General features: G+C 35.8%; 1 protein-coding gene across 4 annotated transcripts in view; it reads right to left on the reverse strand.

Moving 5' to 3' along the window:
* Positions 1-22835, reverse strand: part of RGS7 (regulator of G protein signaling 7) — a 502122-nt gene that overhangs the window by 148074 nt on the left and 331213 nt on the right. For all 4 annotated transcript variants that reach the window (XM_055324554.1, XM_055324556.1, XM_055324553.1 and 1 more), the window contains one exon: positions 7170-7220. In XM_055324554.1, coding sequence (XP_055180529.1) covers positions 7170-7220 — 51 coding nt within the window. The remainder of the gene's footprint in view (positions 1-7169; positions 7221-22835) is intronic.

Consider the following 22835-nt stretch of genomic DNA (forward strand, 5'->3'; position numbering starts at 1 on the left):
GATAAAAGTTCATTTTAAATTTCTTTCTCTTCACTTTTCCCCACCTATTTAGGAGAACATAAACTGAATCATTGGTTACCATAAACTTAATATCACTTCAATGGATTCTCATTAGTAAAAATCAAGTGAGTATTGAGAACTGATTGATCTTGGCACTTCAGTCAATGATTGGAGATGTGTGTTCTCTGCCATTATGTTGTTTAGATTTGACTAAGGCAATAAGACTATCATGTGAAATAAAAGATAAAATTAAGCAACAAACTGAGTAGCAGCAAATGTAAATAATTCATGGTAAAGAAAAGCAATTGGGAGCTGAATAATGGAGAGAAGCGTTCACAGAATAGTTTGTGTTTGAAGGCTAGTATAAAAAATTGCATGCATTTTAAAGAATTCAATTTAACTAAATGTGTTTGCAAATGTCCAGAATTTTAAAAGAATCTAGCCTATTTAAAAATAAAATCAAGATTCGGGCACACTTGAGTGCTGACTCATTTAAGCTTCACAAAACACCATATTAAAAGCATTTTGCTGATGAAGAAAAAGAGAGAGAGAGAGAGAAATTAACCAACTTGTCCAATGCCCATAGTCAGTAAGTACCCAAATCAAGATTCGAGCTCAAGTATTTCTGCAAAGCTGAGGACTCAGCTTCAAATTCCAGGATGCCTATCAAGGAATACTGGGATATCAAGAAGCATGAGTGAACAGAGAGAAAGAGAAAGGTGGAACAAGCAGGGTAGCACTCAGAGAACACAGAGATACTTAATGTTCTTCAGTATCCAGGAGTCATAGTGAGGCTCATTTCAAATTCTAGCCCACATTAGACTGAGGATCTCAAAATACTCCCTACCTTGGTCAGCATCCCTTCAAAAGCTGGGCAAGAATGACTCTTCCAATGAGAGGCAGCAAGGATCACAAATGAGCAAGGTGATGTCAAGAAGTTATTAATGTCTGTCAGTCATTTTGTAAATGGTGCCAACCTTCACTGAGGCCGTGTCTTTTCATAAATTATCTCAAAATATCATCCACAATTAATGACATGATATTAGACACAAAGCATATTTACTGACAGATGATGAATAGGTTCTGGAGGATAAATTTTCTGCACCTAAGCTAAAAGCTAATAGTACATATCATAGAAAGGCAGATCTGAAAGGCAGAAGAAATTTAGATGTGCAAGATTTTTGCAGTAACTACACAAATTTGCTCACATATTTCTGCACCTATGGTCTTGGATAGTCCTTCCCTACACTGGTTCTGGACTTGGCCATGGTACTTGCCTTGGCAGAGTGTTTGTTTGTGTTGTGCGTGGAAATCTGAAAACCACTATAGTAAGAAACCAGTGCTAGTAGGCTGGAGTATGATAGAATGAGATGCACCTAACTGACAAATTATCAAATACCAATATGTCCCCAAATCCTAGATCATCCACTCAACCACCTGGCTATAATCCAGAAGAAAACCCAACAGAAATCAATCAAGCAAACTCCCAGGAGAGATGACCAGTCAATCCACAGAATTATAAGCTAATTAAAATACTTGTTTATTTTAAGCCAACAAGTTTACACAGCAAAAGCTATTTGATATGCTAGAACACCATTTCAAGCAATGGGAAAAACAAACAAAAGGTATACATCCTTGTTTTCCAAATAGAGACTTGGTAATCCAGAAGAATCATACTGCAAGGACTGTGTGGTATGTTCAGGCAGAAAGAGTTTGGGCATCCTCCAAAAATCCTATGCCTCTAATGGTAGGAGAACAGCAGAATATTCTTGTGCAACTGAGAGTAAAATAGAAAAATGCCATAGGGCCTTGGGAAGCACAGCACACTTTCCCACTTCACTCTTATCAGGTAGGCTTTAACTCTGAGGCTAGTGCAATTTATTCTGTGCTTCGTGTTTTCACATATATTCTGTGTTCTCAGTAGTAGAGTTGTAAGGTATTAACAAAATTATTAACTCTCTGCATTACAACAACATAAGAAAAGTTTGTAAATTAAATCATCACCATCAACAAGAAATCACATAAACAGAAACCTGTATCCACATTAAAAATTTGGGAAGGGTGCCAAAATACATGCCCCCAAAGTCTAACAATATACTATATATTAGACCAGATTGCAAAACCCTCCTAAGAAGCACCACAGTACTAAGTGGAGAAGACTGGAAGACTAATGAATCTTCCAAGTCTGCAGTGGGAAGGTCAGAACAGAAGAGAAGGAAACACACCATTTTGGATGCTGTTCATGGAGTCACTAAACAGTAGCTTCTCTCTACCATGTGAAGAGCACATAACATGGAAATCTGGCATGACCCCAGTGTTCAGGTGATTGGCAACTGACAAAGCAGAATACAGAGTGAAAGTGTGGCCAATGAAAAGGGTTCATCACATCCAGAGACAGTATGGTACCGTGAAGACGTCCTGAGGCTGGGATCACTCCCAGTTTCACTCCTTCTCCACTATACTCAGTCTAACTAAAAACTAAAACTAACCTATTTATTAATGCAAATTAATATTACCATCACTGCAGCTTCTCCTGTAAAGAAGGGAAACTATGGCATTGAGTTACCCAAGACATTCCATCCACTCTGTCAAAAGTCAAACATCTGTTGAGGAATCCTTTATGTTTGAGGAAAATAAATGGGAAAACAATTCATAAAACAAACCCACAGACATTTCTAAGACATAAAATGGCATGAAGTAAGCTTAACAACAGTCTCTCCTATGTTCAATTAAAACAGTAAAAGTGAATGACACTCATGTCATGAAAGAAGAGATGAAAGATGACTCACAAGACAACAGGCTGTGACTATAAGGGGGCATGCCAAAGGCAGGTGGAAATACAGAACTAGACATAATTATGAAAACTTGAAATGCAATAGATTTATTCTCCATTAATAGCAATAAAGATCTGAATTGCCAGTGGAGGAAATTAGAATGAATTCTATAATGTGCAAACTTAACAAGTTTACCTAGAGGGAGAAGGAAAGAAAAGAGCTAAGAAAAGAGAGAAAGAGAAGAAAATGATAAATGGGTGAAAGGTAGAATAAAACATATTAGTAAATGTTATTTCAAAAGAATAAACCAGAATAAATAAACAGGAAAGTGATTAAATATAATAAAATGATTAAATAAAATAAAAAATGAACATAAGACCAACCATAAATGTTAATATTTTCTGAGCAATTATTGTGCAAAAAGTATAGTAATAAATTCCTGGTTACTGTTCTTTTTTAGTAGTAACTGCTTTATATACATTAATTCTTTAATTTTCAGGAAGGCACTAAGTAGTAGACATCATTATTGTATGCATATTAGGCATGAAGAAATGAAATCTAAATAATATATCAGGAAAATTGTTTTTCAACTTAAGTAAACATGAATCAACAGACTTAACTGATTTAGCAGATCATACAAATTCACCAACAAACAAACAAACCCCTAGCAGTTGTGTACATTTCAAAGATAGGGAAGACATCACAGAGATATAGGCAGGGGAAAACACACACATACATATGCATATATATATGAAAAATTGTATATATATTTCACATATATATGAAAAATTAGTTTTCAGATGTTACCATAGTGAATGAATGAGAACAATGAAATAATATCCACAGAGTTTTATTTTTTTAATTTTTTTAAATTTTTTTTTAATTTTATTTATGATAGTCACACAGAGAGAGAGAGAGAGGCAGAGACACAGGCAGAGGGAGAATCAGGCTCCATGCACCGGGAGCCCGATGTGGGATTCGATCCCGGGTCTCTAGGATCGCGCCCTGGGCGAAAGGCAGGCGCCAAACCGCTGCGCCACCCAGGGATCCCTCCACAGAGTTTTAAAGAAAAAAGCTTATCTCACCTACATTATATTTAGCTAAGTTGTCAACATACACACAGGCAACAAAAGTTAATGTCAGATACACAGGGATTCAGGAATTGAACAAATACATATAATCCTGAGAAACTGCTGGAAGAAGCTTTACAATAAATTAGTTAAAATACTAACAAAAATAACATTTAGTAAAGTAGTGATATAGAAAATTAGCATACATAAATTAAAATTTTTCATATGTACAAATAACTGGTTAGTAGATACAAGTGAAGAGAAAAACTTGCATATAATAGTAACACAAAATAAAATAACTAGGAACATGCTTAATATGAAACATGCAAAATCCCTATGAGGAAACTTAGAAACTCTCCTGAAAGAACTCACAAAGCAAACTTGAACAATCGAAGTCTGTAACTGGTCCGGGGAAGACAGAAGGAGCAGGATTGAGAGGGGATAAATCAGGGTTCTACTTTGTTCATGTGGAGACTAGCCCCCAAGAGAGGCCACATACGCATCAAATAGACCAGTATGGAACAGCATGGAGAGGTCAGCATGAAAGCTATGAATTTGTGAGTCCCCCACATATGCCACTGAGCAAAAGTGTGTATATGGAGAAAAGAAAGGCACCTAGGACAGAAACTTGGACATTCCAAAATTCATAGATTATCTAGGAGTGCAGACTGTCACAGAAGGCTATGTGGGCAGTGACAAGGAACAAAAGCCATGAGTGTGACACCCTAGAAGCCAAAGACAATCACATCAATCAGGGAGGGAATTTCTTCTTATATTCCTAGTGCCTAGCCCATAGTAAGAATTCAGAAAATATGTGTTAAATGGATAAAAGTATGAATAGATCAATGAAGAAATAAATTTCTTCTAGAAAATCTATTAATCATGAAAATAGACCCAAGATGTAAATGAAAACAAAACTTTTAGATGAATCCTGCATGTGTATTACATGGATATGTGGATATATGTGTGTATAAATGTCAAAATAATCCTAAATTCTAATTAAAAGGTCTAATTATAGCTTTATTTAAAAAGAATAATACAATAAAGCCACTTGTCTAATAGTATCAAAATCTCTAGTAAAATATACAACCAAATGTGCACTGAATTACAATAGAAATGGAAAGGTATTAAATATTCAATAACAAAATATTGAACACTAAATGTAAAAATAATGTGGATTTACTGGTCTTATGAAGACCCTGAACACCATGCAACCTTCTCCCCCTGTCCCCAGATGGGCCACAGAACCTGTTCCTACACCCAGACATTGATATCTTCCAACTTGTCACAAAATCCTCTTTCAACAAATGACTGACATCTGGAAGTTCCAATGACCCCTAGAGGTCTTCAAACAACCACTTGATAGCCAGATAGAAACCTGGCATGAGGCATAATTTATTTTTAAATTTTTAGAAAATTTATAGGGTTAAAATTAAACCTGTTACTATAATAACTATTTAGTCTCTCTTTAATGAGCAGTTACAAAATGCTATGATTAATTTCATATATGCAGCTATTAGAGTAACTTTAATGATGTCAGTTATGTCCTTGGCCATATTTCATGAAAATTATGCTGCCAGATTGATACATTTCTGTGTGCAAATCTGTTATAACTTCAGAACAGCCACCAATGCTTCCTGCTCTTCTTAAAATCTAGTGTTTTACTTTGTAGAAGCTGAATTAGTTCATTCAAACTAACCAACCAAACAACCAAACAACCAAAAACAACTAGTTTTTTGGCCAGTCATAAATATGAACCAAAGAACATGTATGATCCTTCCTGGATATGATTGATTTTAACTTTCCATATAGCTTCTAACGAAGATTTACAACTTCCTTAAACTGCAGAGCAAGCAAATAAAATCAGTTTTTCATACACGTTATAGCTAAAGTGATATCTGGTGTCAATTATGAACAATGACTGTCTCTTATAAGCTGTTTCTTACAATCACGTGTCTCCCCTGCTTTTCAGACTAGGATTAAAGTACATTTTTTGGTCTTAACTCACAAGAAATACTCTTGAATTCACTTCACCCTTTGAGCAACAGCATTTTTTTTTGGTAAATTCATAGTTCCCTGATTGTCAATGACTATGTCAATCTGTTTTTTAGCACTGGGGGATTTTGTCTGGTGTTACAGTTTGTAAAGTCAGCCTGAGTTGAGACCAAAAGGTAAACTTGTTAAGACTGTGACTACTTGTCCCAGGAATCATCTCTTTTTTTACTTAGTAACAATATGATGCTGACAATAGGTGCTTCATCTTTACTTGTTTTCATCCTTTTTAACCTGCTAGGATAAGTATTCTAAAAGTTCATGTAGCAGATGAGCAGGGGGTGTGCACAGGCATTTATGACAGAATTACATCTACATTTTCCGATAACATGGCTTTATAAAGTTAGCTCTGAATGAGGAAAAATAGGAACTTTGCCTTTCAATATACTGTTATTTCTAAACCATCCTAAGGTGGTAACCAACAGAGGCAAGAACAAAAATCATGCTGAATTCTTTTCTAATTGACTTGACAGTTTGCTGTGTGGTTGGTGTATTGCCATCATTCCCTACTATGTATGTCATTCTCAGTCACTGTAATATCAATTTTAATAAGCTTTTTGTTTGTTTTCTTTGCATCTTCTCTAAACAAAATACATGTTATTTTCACTTCAGGGATGTAAACTGTTTGCTGCATATGAAAGCTCTTATGTGACATTTTTAAAAAGTCATTAAATGTCCTTCACATGTAGGAATTTGTTCTAGGCAATGTACAACATTGGCTGGCAGCAACTGTTCCCAAACTCTGGAAATTAGCTAATGCTACACAGCAGACGTAATATCCACCACAGTGAATGGCTCCATGACTTTAATAAGATCATTAAAAAAATCATGTAGTCATGATCAAAAAAACAAAAATTACAAATAACATTGTTTTCAAACCTCATGCGAAAACAGAGTTAGGGAAAAATGACAAATTAGTGAAATTTACCTTTATGTGTTTTATGAAGGGAAATTTCATTACTTCATAATCATTTGTTATATATCTATAATTATTTATGAACACATATATAATTTACCCATTCTATAATAATCAATTACCTGAATCAAATTTTATGAAATGGAACATTAAATATGTGAAAAATTGTTAAAATGTACTAACTAGATTTTAGTTAAATATATTTTGACTACCATAAAATTTGTATAAATACTAAAAGCATAGTTAAAATGTAATTATCTTTTAGATTTGCTTGCTTGCCATATTAGCCCTAAGAGAAACATATTTCTTAAAACCACAAAGTAAATAATTCTATCAATGGGAAAATGATTTATTTACCTGGATCTTCTATAGTTAAGTTCTTTATTAACCACTGAACAATGTCTGACCCTAGAAAAAGAAAAAAGAAAAACACAAATATTTGTGTTATACATTTGTATACACATGTTAACTTTAAGAACTCTCAACTTTTGGCGTTCATATAGCAGGATTTTTTTTTTATGTTTTTGCACATATCTTTTTTATTATTATAGTTGACACACAATGTTACATTTGTTTCAGGCATACAACATAGTGACTCAACAAGTCTACATGTCATGGTGTGCTCACCACAGTGTAGCTACCATCTGTTACCATACAAGACCATTACAATGCCATTGACTATATTCCCAATGCTATGCCTTTCATCCCCATGACTTATTAATTGTGTAACTGGAAGTCTGTATCTCCCACTCCCCTTTCCCAATTTTGCCATTCCCCCCTTCCCTCTCCCTTATGGCAACCCCAGTTTGTTCTATGTATTTCTCTGAGTCTGTTTCTGCTTTGTTTTGTTTTTTAAGATTCCACATATTAGTGAAATCATATGGCATTTCTCTTCCTTTGTCTGACTTATGTCACTTAATGTAATACCTCCATGGAGGGCCATTCATGTTGTTGAAAATGGCAAGATTAGCCCAGGTGAAAACTAGTAAATTATTGAATATTAAATATTTAAACACAAAGGTTCAATATACCCGTAGTGAATAAAATGATTCATTAATTTGTTCATTGAATAAATTCTTATTGAGTGATCACTATGTCTGAAGCACAATTCTTAGGATATCATAACCAATATTTTGTAAGATGGTCTTTTCTTCTTCTCTCAAGCCAAGCCAGATTTGTTATTAGCTTTTGAACACTCCTATGTGTTTCAAGTCTCCACGCCTTTATAGTACTATTCTCTTTGACTGAAATGTCTTTTCACTATTTTCAAGACACTCAAGATTCATTTACACAATAGAATTTTTCTTGACCCTCACTTTTGTCCGCTGAGTTTACAACAACCTCCATTGAATCCCACCAGTCTCAGGACATCTGGGTGGCTCAGTGGTTGAGTGTCTGCCTTTGGCTCAGACGCTTTGGCCCAGGGTCCTGGGATCGAGTCCCGCATCAGGCTCCCTACAGAGAGCCTACTTCTACCTCTGTCTATGTCTCTGCCTCTCTCTGTGTGTCTCTCATGAATAAATAAATAAAATCTTAAAAAAAACACTGTCTCTGTGTAGTCTTGTATTGTAGTGCAGATCACACAATAGTGCCACTGTTTATTTGAATAAAGCCACCTAGTAAGTACCTTGAAGTGGGGAAGGATATTCATCTTTCCATATTTGGATTGAAGCAAGTGTTGGATAATGTGTGATGAATAAAAAACATGAGTAAATATAGGTTTTCATTTCATACAGAATAAAATGAGGGTCTGCAGAAAATGTAATGTTTGAGCTAGATTTTGATATATGAAAAAGACAAAACTTAGTTCCTGAAGGCTTATGTCCAAGTTAAAAGGGGGGCAATAGTCAATAAGAACTATTTATAGCATTCTTTCTATATAACAAATGCCGAGAATAATAGGAACTTCACACTAATAAATGTATTCACAGTGTATTCAGCAGATCTTGAATTCCAGGTGAAAGAATTTAAATTTTTTTCTATAAGTCAGGCAGAGAAAGGGAGACATGGTATGTCTGCTGTTTTATTTTAAACAGAATAATGACCTTATCAAAACAAGTTAAAGGAATTTGATAGGCAATACATGTGGAGTGCCTTTGGCCAGTCAAATAGAAAGCAGGGCAGCCAACATTTCTACTAGTTGAGATCCCATTTTGAAAGGAAAAGTACTGAACTAGTTCAGTGTACAAGTGAATTAAAATAAAATTAGAAGCTTGCTTCAGGACTTTGTGACTAATTAGATATGTGGGTGGCCAGTGGGAGAACAGTAAGATAACTCAAGGTTTCCAACATAGGAGCATCATGGATGAAAAGAATAGTGGAATTATGAGCAGAAATGGGAGATTCAGGAAGAGGACTTGATTTACATTTGGTTTTCAGTATCATTCATTTCTACATAAAATAGCATAAAATATGTATGAAAATAGTTTTGTATACATAGTAAACTGCATTAGGGCTGCATGGATGAAATTTTGTGTGACCTGAGATTCCACTTCTACCTCTCTTGGAGACTGGCTTCCATTACACCTGAGATGTAGCATATGACTGACGTTAACAAAGTCTAAATAATTCTCACTGCTTGATGCAAAATAGTGCAAATCTTCAGAATAAACCTAGGGTTACCTGGCTGGCTCAGTCAGTAGAGCATGCATCTCTTGATCTCGGGGTTGTGAGTTTGAGCCTTATGTTGGATGAAAAGATTACTTAAAAAAATCTTTAAAAATTAAAATTAAATAAACTTTTTATCAAACTTGACAACAATATTCTAAAAGTTATGAAAACATTCATACCCAACATTGGTTTCCATATGTATGCATTTTTAAAATGACTTCATGTGTTGAATCTAACTTGTATTCCTTTATAGTTGTTACTTTTACAACTGTCATTGATTTCAATACATATAAGAAGATGGATTCACCTATATCCTACAGTAGCTCTGAGGGAAGGAAGGAAGGGAAACCACTCACAAGAATGCAAGTATTTCAAAATGTCATGTTCAGCCTTATAACCTAACTTATCTTGAGGAATGGTCATCCTTTTAAAAAAAGAGAAGGGGGACTCAGTTTTTCAAATATGTATGTATTGACACTTGACCAATGAAGAATTCCAGGTACCCAAATCTTATGCACTAATTCCAGGTACCTTGCTCATTTTCCACATTTGAGCATCGACTTGGAGAACATATGTGAGCAGCCATTGGAAATTTTCCATCATTTTGAAGACAGCCAAACATTGGTTCCAAGACTATAATTTTCTCTTAGTGTGAAAAATGATTTAAAAATGCTTTTAGAGAAATTTTTTTTAAGTTTTCTTCTTTTATTTCTGAACAGAAAGAAATACAAAGAAGCCTAATTTGAAACCACATTTAACTCAGAAAATAGGAAACTTTTTTCCTAGTCTAGATTTGAGTGTATCTGTTATGGTCATATTCTCAGTTCAGCTCTGAAAAAGGATGATTGGACTACTTGTCAGTATCACTTAGCAAATGCTATTACAATGATTTTATTGTTGTGTGGTTACTTCAGTATATTTATGGTTTTAAGTTAAAACATTTTAAATTACTTTATTGTTAAATGTATACCCAAATCTACCATATTTACCTATACTGCATGTATGACAACAAGACCTTAACTCCCAGAGAAAGGTAGAGACAGAAAAATTTCAGCATCTTGATGGAACCAGAAAACTGAAAGAAAAATGTGCATCATAGTCACATTGAGAACTACAATTTAAATTTAAAAGGGTGCATTACAGCCAGGAGGAGTGTAGAAAAGAATGGCACATTTCTAAGCAATGTCTTAACCTTTGCTTAATGAATAAATTAATATACTTGTGTAAATGTACACATCCAGAGTATTTTAAGACTTCCATCCATCTTTATTCTCAGGGCCTCACAATAAAGTGCAGAATTTTTTGTTTTCTTTTTTGCTTTTTGGTACATTTTTCCTTTCTTTAAAAAAATAGCAAAAGAGCTCTTGAATAGCTACAATGTGAAACTTGTTGAGAAATGCAATAATATCTTAAAGCCCAAGAAATTAAAAAAAAAAAACACCTCCTCTATGACTATAGCTACTGGGAACTTGAGCCCAGAGCAGAGTCTATATTCTGGCTTTGAATTCTTAGAAGCTACTCTTGTAACCCTCACAGTTACAAATTTATGTGTTCCTCTACTTGGAAGAAGTAAAGGTTTTATTATTGTGTAATTCCAGTTTTCTATGATTTGAAAAATGAAAGCAATCAAAACAAACAAGACAGTGCCTCATACACTGGTTATAGTTGCCCACATGCTGTATTGTTTTTCACTTCCATGACTTTGTTGATGATATCCTAACCCCATTTTTTTTTCTTCATCCAATTCCAACTCAGTCCATATAATTCAGGTCACACACTGATGACTCCAGTAAGCCTTCTCTACCCACCCCACCTGCAAGGGAGTGTTATCCATCTTTGGATCCCAAACACCCAGACCAGTGCCTGATATGTAAAAGTTGATCAGTAAATGTTAAAAGAATGGATGATTGACAGCAATCTTCCCTCTCCAGATCATTCTCTAAAAAAATTTACAAAAGGATGGCATCCATCATACAAAGAATATTTGGCCAGCATATAATTTTCAGCTGCCATAATCACCTTTTGCAGTGATAATGTTCCCATTTCAATGCTATCACTTTACCTCCACCCATAATTAAAGCAAATCAGTGAAAGACATCAGTATTATTTCCTCACTCATGCTATGGACCTGAGTGGAAAGGGGCTTCTCCAACTCTGCTGTACTGCAGAATGACAAAGCCTGAACCAGGCCCTGTCCTGTGCCTGTATTGCTTCCATTACAGCCACATTGCCTCTACTGATTAGAGCACATCCTCAGCTACAACTGTCATCTATAGCCATCCATATCCTAAACCTGAATTGGAGGGTCACAAAAAGGAAAATATTATGAAACTTTTGTACATATGATATATGAGGATTTTGTAAGCAAACAAAATGTTATACTTTTGATTTGTATCCTTTGCAAAGATAATCTCTTTTTGTAAGGTCTGCTAAAGCCATTAACAAAAACTTTAGCTCTTAATCGGTGGAAGAGGCCCAAAAATTCCTGAGGCAAAGACATTGACCTTTTTAATATTTCTCTTTTAGGAAAATAAATAGGCTGTTTGCTTAGGGTAAAGCTCCTGGGTTGTTTTTCAAGTAGATATTTAATTAAGATCATGACAATTTATCTGGTTTTTTTAAAAACTTTTGTTGTGTTAGTTCCATAAGCCGTAAAAAGATTTCTTCAGACACAAAGTAAATATTTTGTGCCTCTTCAAAGCCTAAGAAGCTTTAAAGAAAGGCAACAGAAATAGCAAAGCAGCAAAGATGATAATAATCAGAGGGTACAAGAATATTGAGATGATTCTAAGGACTGTTTCCCTCCCTCTCCCAAAATTCAAGATAATTATTGACCAGTCAGAGAAGCTTTTTTCCAAATTGTGTTCTGAGCAACACAACTTTTCTTGTGTATGAGATGATATGAATACATGTGGGAATGCTATAGAATTAGGCAAAGGAAGGGAAAAGTGGTTCCTTGATGTTGTCTTTATTGTGATAAAGAACATTGTGAAAAATCAAGAGAAAGGTGAGTTTGCAATGTTTCCTCAGAATGGAGATACAGGATCCCTTTAAAGAACATTTTTAAAATGTTATTGCATTTTTCTGGTTTTACAGTTCTTTAGACTCACAAAAAATAAGTAACAAAAGTGTAAAATGTTCAAATACAACTATGAATTCTAAGTTAGCTAATACATTGGAACTCACCAACGATAAATTAAACTATTGGGTGACTGATTAATTGATTAATCAGTTCTATATGCTCGCTGCTAGGCCTAAAGAAGAGATTCAAAGACCATTCTTGTTCTGAATACATAATCTCTTTAAAACTGGACATAGGCCATGTCTAATTGTCTAATTGTGTCTGTGAGGGACACAGGGGATGAAGAAAATATGTTGATTGATAAAAAATTTCCTTTAGTGCATTCTATAGCTGCAATAGGAAATAAGAGTAAACCAAAATCTATTGAGCTTTTGTTGCAGAATATATTTCACATAAACTCCCATTTAAACCTCTCCTTTAGCTTTTAATAGTAACTTCTCAGAAATACAACAAATGAAAACGTCCAGAATCAAAATAAGAATGAATCATCCAAAATGTATATTTAAATATGCCTCTCTCCTAATGAAAAGTTTGCAATGATCTTCTCATTGGTGCCTGGGTACAGTCTGACAACTTGCATGGCATACGAGATCCTTTCATGGCTTACCTCTTTTATACCTCTCAGCCTCAGATCCCACCCTTCCCTCTCCCAGATTTTACAACTTAAAACAGGAGCATCAACTTGATCTTCCTTAACTATACATAGCATGATGTTTTATACTCTATGCTTTTACAGACACTGTACATTCTGTCTGGAATAACCTCCTCCATTTAAGACACAGCCCAAGTATCCCTTTCTCCTGGAAGTTGTCTTGGTTATTATGTCCCTCACCTTCTGTTGCACCTGTTCCTCCCCTAGGATTTCACAGCACTGTGTCCATTCTAGTGTTACAACTTACCACGCTGGACAGATAGTACCTATACACGTATCACTAGATAATAAAATCCTCAAGGACCTAAGTACAGTACCTGGTAGAGTCTCAAGAACTACAAGTAACAATTTGAATTGATTTTCTCAAAGACCAAACTTAGAATATAGTGTTCCTTCGCACTTCAGAATCTTGTATTTTAAGCTAGTTATTGGGACTTTTTAGCCGCTGTTACTACCCAAACAAGCTTTAAGTTTTCAATGCTATAAAATTAAGAATCATTTGATATCTTTGGATTAAGAATGTCATGTAAAATAATCAGATACTTCTAATAAATGTTAAATAAAATTAAAAATGTAAATTTTGAACAGTCCCTTTAAAACTAGAAAGTCTCCATTTTGAAAAATAAGAATAATACTATATAAATAAATAGGTGTGTCTTGTAGAGACGATATTTATATTTAAGCACTGCTATTTTGCCACATTTGGTGAATAAAGTCAATATATTCAGAGTTGAAAAGGAATTACAGGGAGCCCACAAGTACATTTTGGCAATTTTACTTTTTAATTAAACTTTGTTTTGTTTTTATTGAAGTTCGATTTGCCAAAATACAGTTTAACACCCAGTGCTCATCCCATCGAGTGCCCTCCTCAGTGCCTGTCACCCAGTTACCCCAACCTCCTGCCCACCTCACCTTCCACGACCCTTTGTTATAGTTAGGAGTCTCTCATGGTTTGTCTCCCTCTCTAATTTTTCCCACTCAGTTCCCCTCCTTTCCATTATAATCCTTTTCACTATTACTTATATTTCCCATATGAGCGAAACCATATGATGATTGCCCTTCTCCGATTGACTTATTTCACTCAGCATAATATCCTTCAGTTCCATCCATGTCAAAGCAAATGGTGAGTATTCGTTGTTTCTGATGGCTGAGTAATATTCCATTGTATATATATACCATATCTTCTTTATGCATTCATTTGTCAAAGGACATTGTGGCTCCTTCCACAGTTTGGCTATTGTGGACATTGCTACTATTAACATTGGGGTGCAGGTGTCCTGTCATTTCACTACATCTGTATCTTTGGGGTAAATACTTAGTAGTACAATTGCTGGGTCTTAGGTAGCTCTATTTTTAACTTTTTGAGGAACATCTACACTGTTTTCCAGAGTGGCTGTACCACTTTGCATTCCCACCAACAGTGCAAGAGGGTTCCCCTTTCTCCACATCCTCTCCAACATTTATTGTTTCCAGTCTTGTTAATTTTTGCCATTCTCACTGGTGTGATGTGGTATCTCATTGTGGTTTTGATTTGTACTTCCCTGATGGCAAGTGATGTGGAACATTTTCTCAAGTGCTTGTTAGCCATGTGTATGTCTTCTTCAATGAAATTTCTGTTAATGTTTACTGCCCATTTCATGATTGGATTTTTTGTTTATTGGGTGTTGAGTTTAAAAAGTTCTTTATAGATCTTGGATACTAGCCCTTTCTCTGATATGTCATTTGCAAATATCTTCACCCATTCTGCAGGTTGTCTTTTAGTTTTGTTGACTGTTTCTTTTGCTGTGCAGAAGCTTTTTATTCTGATTAAGTCCCAATAGTTCACTTTTGCTTTGGTTTCCTTGACCTTTATAGATGTATCTTGCAAGAAGTTACTGTGGCCAAGTTCAAAAAGGTTATTGCCTGTGTTCTTCTCTAGGATTTTAATGGATTCTTGTCTCACATTTAGATCTTTCATCCATTTTGAGTTTATCTTTGTGTATGGTGTTAAAAGAATGGTCCAGTTTCATTCTTCTGCACATGGGTGTCCAATTTTCCCAGCACCATTTATTGAATAGACTGTCCTTTTTCCAGAGGATATTCTTTCTGGCTTTGTCGAATATTAGTTGACCATAGAGTTGAGTGCCCATTTCTGGGTTCTCTATTTTGTTCTCTTGATCTATGTGTCTGTTTTTGTGCCAGTACCATACTGACTTGATGATCACAGTTTTGTAATACAGCTTGAAATCTGGCATTGTGATGCCCCTGCATTGGTTTTCTTTTTCAATATTCCTCTGGCTATTCAGGGTCTTTTCTGATTCCACACAAATCTTAAGGTTATCTGTTCCAACTCTGTGAAGAAAGTCCATGGTATTTTGGTAGGGATTGCATTAAATGTGTAAATTGCCCTGGGTACCATAGACATTTTCACAATATTTATTCTTCCAATCCATGAGTGTGGAATGTTTTTCCATCTCTTTGTGTCTTTCTCAATTTCCTTCAGAAGTGTTCTGTAGTGTTTAAGGTATAGATTCTTTACCTTTTTTGGTTAGGTTTACTCCTAAATATCTTATGCTTTGGAGTGCAATTGTAAATGGATTGATTCCTTAATATCTCTTTATTCAGTCTCATTGTTAGTGTATAGAAATGCCACTGATTTATGTGCAGAGAAATCAGTAGCATTGGTTTTGTATCCTGCCATATTTCTGAATTGCTGTATGAGTTCTAGCAATCTTGGGATGGAGTCTTTAGGGTCTTCTATATATGGTATCATGTCATCTGCGAAGAGGGAGAGTTTGACTTCTTTGCCAATTTGAATGCCTTTTATTTCTTTTCGTTGTCTGATTGCTGAGGCTAAGACTTCTATTACTACGTTGAATAACTGTGGTGAGAGTGGACATCTCTGTCGTGTTCCTGATCTTAGTGGAAAGGCTCTCAGTTTTTCTCCATTGAGAATGATATTCACTGTGGGCTTTTCATAAATGGCTTTTAAGATATTGAGCAATGTTCCCTCTATCCCTACACTTTGAAGAGTTTTAATCAGGAATGGATGCTGTATTGTCAAATGCTTTCTCTGCATTGAGAGGATCATATGGTTCTTATTTTTTCTCTTGTTGATGTGATCTATCACATTGATTGTTTTATGTTTTATCCCCTTGCATTCCAGGGATAATCTCACTTGATTGTGGTGAATAATCTTAATGTACTATTGGATCTTATCAGCTAGTATCTTGGTAAGAATTTTTGCATCTGTGTTCATCAAGGATATTGGTCTATAATTCTTTTTGGTGGGGTCTTTGATTTTGGAATTAAGGTGATACTGGCCACACAAAATGAGTTTGGAAGTATTCCATCCCTTTCTAACCTTCAAAACACATTTAGTAGAATAGGTATTATATCTTCTTTAAACATTTGATAGAATTCCCCTGGGAAGCCATCTGGCCCTGGACTTTTGTGTCTTGGGATGTTTTTGATGACTGCTTCAAATTCCTTGCTGGTTATTGGCCTATTCAGGTTTTCTATTTCTTCCTGTTCCAGTTTGGTAATTTGTGGTTTTCCAGAAATGCATCCATTTCTTCTAGATTGCCTAATTTGTTGGCAGATAGCTGCTCATAATATGTTTTGAAAATCGTTTGTATTTCCTTGTTATTGGTTGTGATCTCTCTTCTTTCATTCACAATTTTATTAATTTGAGTCTTTCCTCTTTTCTTTTTGATGTGGCTTGGTAGGGGTTATCTATCTTATTCATTCTTTCAAAGAACCAACTCCTGGTTTTGTTGATCTGTTCCACAGTTCTTCTGATCTCTATTTCATCGAGTTCTGCTCGAATCTTTATTATTTCTCTTCTTCTGACTGTTGTATATTTTACTTGTTCTTTTTCCAGTTCCTTTAGGTGAGAAATTAGCGTGTGTATTTGAGTTTTTTCTGATTTTTTGAGCAGGCTTGTATTGTGATATATTTCCCTCTTGGAACTGATTTTACTTTATCCCAAAGATTTTGAACGGTTGTATCTTCATTTTCATCAGTTTCCATGAATCTTTTTAATTCTTCTCTAATTTCCTGGTTGACTGATTCATCTTTTAGTAGGATGCTCTTTAATTTCCATGTATTTGAGTTTCTTCCAAATTTCTTCTTGTGACTGAGTTCTAGTTTCAAAGCATTGTGGTCTGAAAATATGCAAGGGACAATCCCAATCTTTTGATATCAGTTGAGACCTGATTTGTCACCCAGTATGTGGTCTATTCTGGAGAAGGTTCCATGTGCACTTGAGAAGAATGTGTATTCAGTTGCATTTGGATGGAAAGTTCTGTATATATCTGTGAAATATATTTGGTCCAGTGTATCATTTAAGGCCCTTGTTACTTTGGTGTTCTGCTTAGAAGATCTGTCATTTGCTGAAAGTGCCATGTTGAAGTCTCCTACTATTAGTGTATCATTGTCTACGTATCTCTTTACTTTGGTTATTAATTGATTGATATACTTGGCAGCTTCCACATTAGGGGCATAGATATTCATGATTGTTAGTACTTGTTGCACAAACCTTTTAAGTAAGATATAGTGTCCTTCTTCATCTCTTATTACAGTCTTTTGTATAAACTTTAATTTATCTGATATGAGGATTCCTACCCCAGCTTTCTTTTGAGGAACATTTGAATGGTAAATGGTTCTCCACCCCTTCATTTTCAGGCTGGAGGTGTCCTTGGGTCTAAAATGAGTCTCTTGTAGACAGCATATAGATGAGTCTTGCTTTTTTATCCAGTCCAATAGCCTGCATCCTTTGATAGGATCACTTAGCCAATTCATGCTCATAGTACCTATTGAAAGATATGAATTTAGTGTCATCCTATTACCTAGCCAACCCCTGTTTTTGTGGATTATTTCTTTGGGCTTCCTTTTTCTTTTCTAGGATCTCCCTTAATATTTCTTGCAAAGCCAGTTTGCTGGTCACATATTCTTTCAGTTTCTGCCTATCCTGGGAGCTCTTTATCTCTCCTTCTATTCTGAATGACAGCCTTGCTGGATAAAGTATTCTTGGCTGCATGTTCTCATTTAGTACCATGTACCATCTGGCCTGCCAGATCTCTGTGCAGAGGTCTGTTAATCTGATGTTTCTCCCCATATAAGTTAAGAATCTCTTGTCTTACAATGTTTTAAGAATTTTCTCCTTATCATTGAAATTTGCAAGTTTCACTATTAAATGTCAAGGTGTTGAATGGTTTTTATTGATTTTGGGGGGTTCCTCTCTATCTTTTGGATCTGAATGCCAGTTTCCTTCCCCAGATTTGGGAAATTCTCAGCTATGATTTGTTCAAACATACTTTGTGGTCCTCTCTCTTGGCCTCTTCTGGAATCCAATTAGACATATATTCTTCCTTTTCAAGCTATCACTTATTTCCGTAAGTCTTTCCTCGTGGGCTCTTAATTGCTTTTCTCTTTCTTCCTTAACTTCCTTCTTTACCATCAACTTGTCTTCTATGTCACTCACTCTTTCTTCCACCTCATTAACCCTAGCAGTTAGAACATCCAGTTTGGATTGCATCTCATTTAATCTATTTTTAATTTTGGCCTGATTAGATCTCAATTCTTCAGTAACACAGTCTCTAAAGTCCTTTATGCTTTTTTCCAGAGCCACCAGTAGCTTTATAACTGTCCTTATGTATTGGCTTTCTGACATCGAATTGTAATCCAAATTCTGTAACTCTGTGGCAGAGAATACTGTTTCTGGTTCTTTCTTTTGTGGTGAATTCTTCCTTTTAGTCATTTTCTACATTGCAGAGTGGCTATATGAGTAGGATGAGTCATAAATATTACCCACGACCTAAGCAAAATACACCCTAGATGATTACAAAGAGGTCAGAGAATAGAAAATAAAAGAAAAAGAACAGAACAAAATAAAACAAAAGGACCACTAAAGTGAAAAACAAATTTTAAAACAAAGTAGTAAAAATAAAAAGCCAAAAACCACAAACAAAGAATAAGAAAAAAAGAAAAAAAAGGAAAGAGGAAAAAGAGAAAAAGAATGGTGGTGGAAGTGATGGTGGAGAAAGAATGTAGTCTACCTGAGAGGTCCTACAGGGTGATCCTCTTGGTTCTGAGTGTATTTTGTTTTGTATGTTAGAAGATGCTCAATTCCAAATTTATATAAACCAGCAATACTTATATAAAGCCCCAACATTGACCACAAAAACATAAACAAGACAAAGTAGGGGGGCAGAATGGGAAGGAAGAAAGTTTATAATCTCACAGAATGGACCAACACAGTATTCCACTTGGTTCTGGTTGTTTGTTGGTCATGTTTTAGAAGGTACTAACTCCCAGAGTTAAACAAAACGAGGCAGAAAAACAAAAGACAAAATCCATATCTCGTATATCTACCAAAATTAAATTGAATATGTTGAAGGAAATCCAGAAGTGAAAATATATCTAAAACATGTAATTATAGAAATATGAAAGTCAAAAAGGAAAAAAAAATTAAAAATGAAGAGCTGGTAAAATATTGCAGGTAAGGTGGAAAAAGAGAAAAAATATTGGAAACTTTTAATCTGATATAAAAATGAGTCATAATGGAAAAAGAGAAAAAAAGAAGAAAAAGGTACACTCTAGTTCTATATGCTATTTCCCCTCAGTCCTGGCGCTTTCCAGCACTGCTTGGTCAATAAACTTGCTCTTCCCCTTTTCTTCCAGCTGGTCTTCTAGGGGCAGGGTCTGCTGTGCTGATTCTCAGGTGTGTATGCCTGGGTGGAGATGCACCACCCCCTGCCAGATGCCAGGCTCAGTGGGAGCTAATCCTGTGAGGTCTTTGTTCCCTAGAGGCCCCACCTCTCCCAGGCACAAGGTGAAACAAAGATGAAAAACAACAATGGCAGCACCAGATCTCCAGCTCTGAAGTTGAGCTCCCCGTGAGACTAACTGCAGTCTCCCAGTCTACACTGGCCTAGATGCTCCTGGGGGCAGGCTCAGGTGCCCAATGGCAGGAGAGTTCTTGCTTTCCTGTGCCCTCCCTGCTTCCACCTGTCCCAGGGGGAACGCAGGATCTCTGGCTTTGTCTGCTTGGGTGTCCTGGGATGCAGGGCCCTGTGCTGCTCGACCTGTGCTGCCAGGGGAGCCTCCTCTCCTGAAGGGAACATGACACAGCCACCTCTGCCTGCAGCCACATGGCCTAACAACTGGCTTCTCCCAAATCCCCCCGAGGGCTGTGGCACTCCAGCCCTTTACCGATATAGGATGCGGTTTGCAATGAGACTTCCCCCATGTGCCCCTACTCTTATAGTGACTCCGGGAATCTTGAGGCTTCATGGCTCCTCCTGCGATTCTCTCTGATTTCCCTGCTAAGCACTTTTCCATCAAGGAAAATCCCGGCACAGATTTTTAAAGTTCCTGCTTATCCAGGGCTGGGCTTTTGCGCCCTGGAGGCTTTCGCTGCTCTGCTTTAGGCCGGCTCATGGGGCTCCTCCCCCACTTTATTCTTTTTTATTTATTTTTTTCACCTTCCTACCTTGTTCCAAGCAAAAACTTTTCTCTCTATAGCATTCCAGCTGTTCTCTTTAACTCTCAGGTCGACTTTGTAGGTGTTCAGTATGTTTTTAAAGTTATCTAGGTGTTTGTGGGGCCAGGTGAGTTGAGGAGCCCTACTCTTCCATCATCTTGCCCTTCTTCTTAATTAAACTTTTTAAAAACAGACTTCATTTTCAGACAAATGTTAGGTCCACATGATATTGAGCAGAAAGTGCAGAGATTTACCATATATCTCCTGTCCTCACACATGCATAGCCCTTCCCAGTATCGACATCCCAGTCCTATATTTGTTACAGTTGATGAACTTGTATTGACACATCATTATCACCCAGAGTCCCTAGTTTATATTACGGTTCACTCTCAGTGTTCTAAACTCTATGGGCTTGGACAAATTTATAATGGCATGTATCCACCATATTGTTTCATGCAGAGTATATTCACTGCCCTGAAAATTCTCTATGTTCTACCTTTTCATCTCAACCTCTCCTCTAATCTGTGAACTAATGATCTCTTTATTGTCTCCATAGTTTTGCCTTTCTCCGAACATTATATAATTGGAATCATACACTAGGTAGCCTTTTCAGATTGACTTCTACACTTAGTAATATGCATTTAAATTTTTTTCATGTCTTTCCATGGCTTGATAGCTCATTTTTTTCTTAGCCCTGATTACTATTGTATTGCTTAAGGATGCCAAGAAGCATAATGGGGGAAAGGATAGTCTCCTCAATGCTTAGAAAACTAGATAGTCACATGCAAAAACATGAAATTAGATGCCAATATTATACATCCATGAATATCAACTCAAAATGGATTAAAGATTTGAATACATGACTTGAAACCATAAAAATCCTAATGAAGGAAACATAGGGAAAAAGTTCCTTCACATTGGCCTTGGCAATAGTTATTGAGGTGTGATTCCAAAAGTTCAGGCAAGAAAAGCAAAAATAAATAAGTGGAAATATATCAAACTAATAAATATTTGAAAAGCAAATAATTTAAAAAGTGAGCACACAATATATTTATTGGGAGAAAATATTTATAAACTATATATCTCATAAGGGGTTAATATCCAAAATATATGAGACTCCTATATCTCAATAGAAAAAAAAAGGAACAACCTGACTAAATATGGGCAAGGACCAGAATAGATAATTTCCTAAAAAAGATACACAAACGTTAGCAAGTATACAAAAAAGATTCTCAATAAACAGGGAAATACAAATCAAAACCACAATGAGATTATCACCTCACAACTGTTAGGATGGCTATTATAAAATGAATAAATAAAATATAACAAGTCTGCAAGGATGCGGAAAAAAGGGAATCCTTATACACTATTGATGGGAATGTAAGTTGGTATAGCCAATAGGGACAATAGTATGGAGATTCCTCAAAAAAATAAAAATAAAACTACCATATGATCCAGCAATCCCTTTTCTGGGTATACACCCAGAGGAAATAAAATCAGTACTCCAAAGAGGTATTTTCACTCCCATGTTCATTGAACATCATTCATAATGGCCAAAGCATAGAAACAACCTGTGTCCACTGATAGATGAATATAGAAAAGGTATGATAGATAGTATTCAGTCTTACAAAAGGAGATCCTGCAATTTGCAATGGCACAGATAAAAATGGAGAACATTATGATAAGTGAAATAATCCAGACACAAAAGAGACATAGTGTATGGGCTCACTTACATATGGAATCTAAGAAAATTGAACTCAAAAAAGTAGAGAACAGGGATACCTGGGTGACTCAGTGGTTGAGCACCTGAGTGCTCAGTTCAGTTCAGGATGCCAGGGTCCTGGGATCAAGTTTCACATGGACTCCCTGTAGGGAGCCTGCTTTTCCCTTTGCCTATGTCTCTGCCTCTCTCTCTGTATCTCTCATGAATAAATAAAATCTTTTAAAAAAAGAAAGAGAAAAAGAGAGAAAAAAAAGAGAAAAGAATGGTAGTTGCTAGTGACTAGACCATGGAAGGTGGGAGAATGGAATATATTGGCCAAAGTGTACAAAGTTTCAGTTATACACTATGAATACTAGTGTAGGGCATGGTGACTATAGCTAATAGCACTGTATTATATGCTTGAAGTTTGCTCAAGAGTATATCTTAAGTGTTCTCACAACATATAATGGCAATTATGTGAGGGGATAGGTATGTTAATTAGCTTGATTGTA

The sequence above is a fragment of the Nyctereutes procyonoides genome, unplaced genomic scaffold, assembly GCF_905146905.1.
Source record: "Nyctereutes procyonoides isolate TBG_1078 unplaced genomic scaffold, NYPRO_anot_genome, whole genome shotgun sequence".
Classification (NCBI taxonomy): Eukaryota; Metazoa; Chordata; class Mammalia; order Carnivora; family Canidae; genus Nyctereutes; species Nyctereutes procyonoides.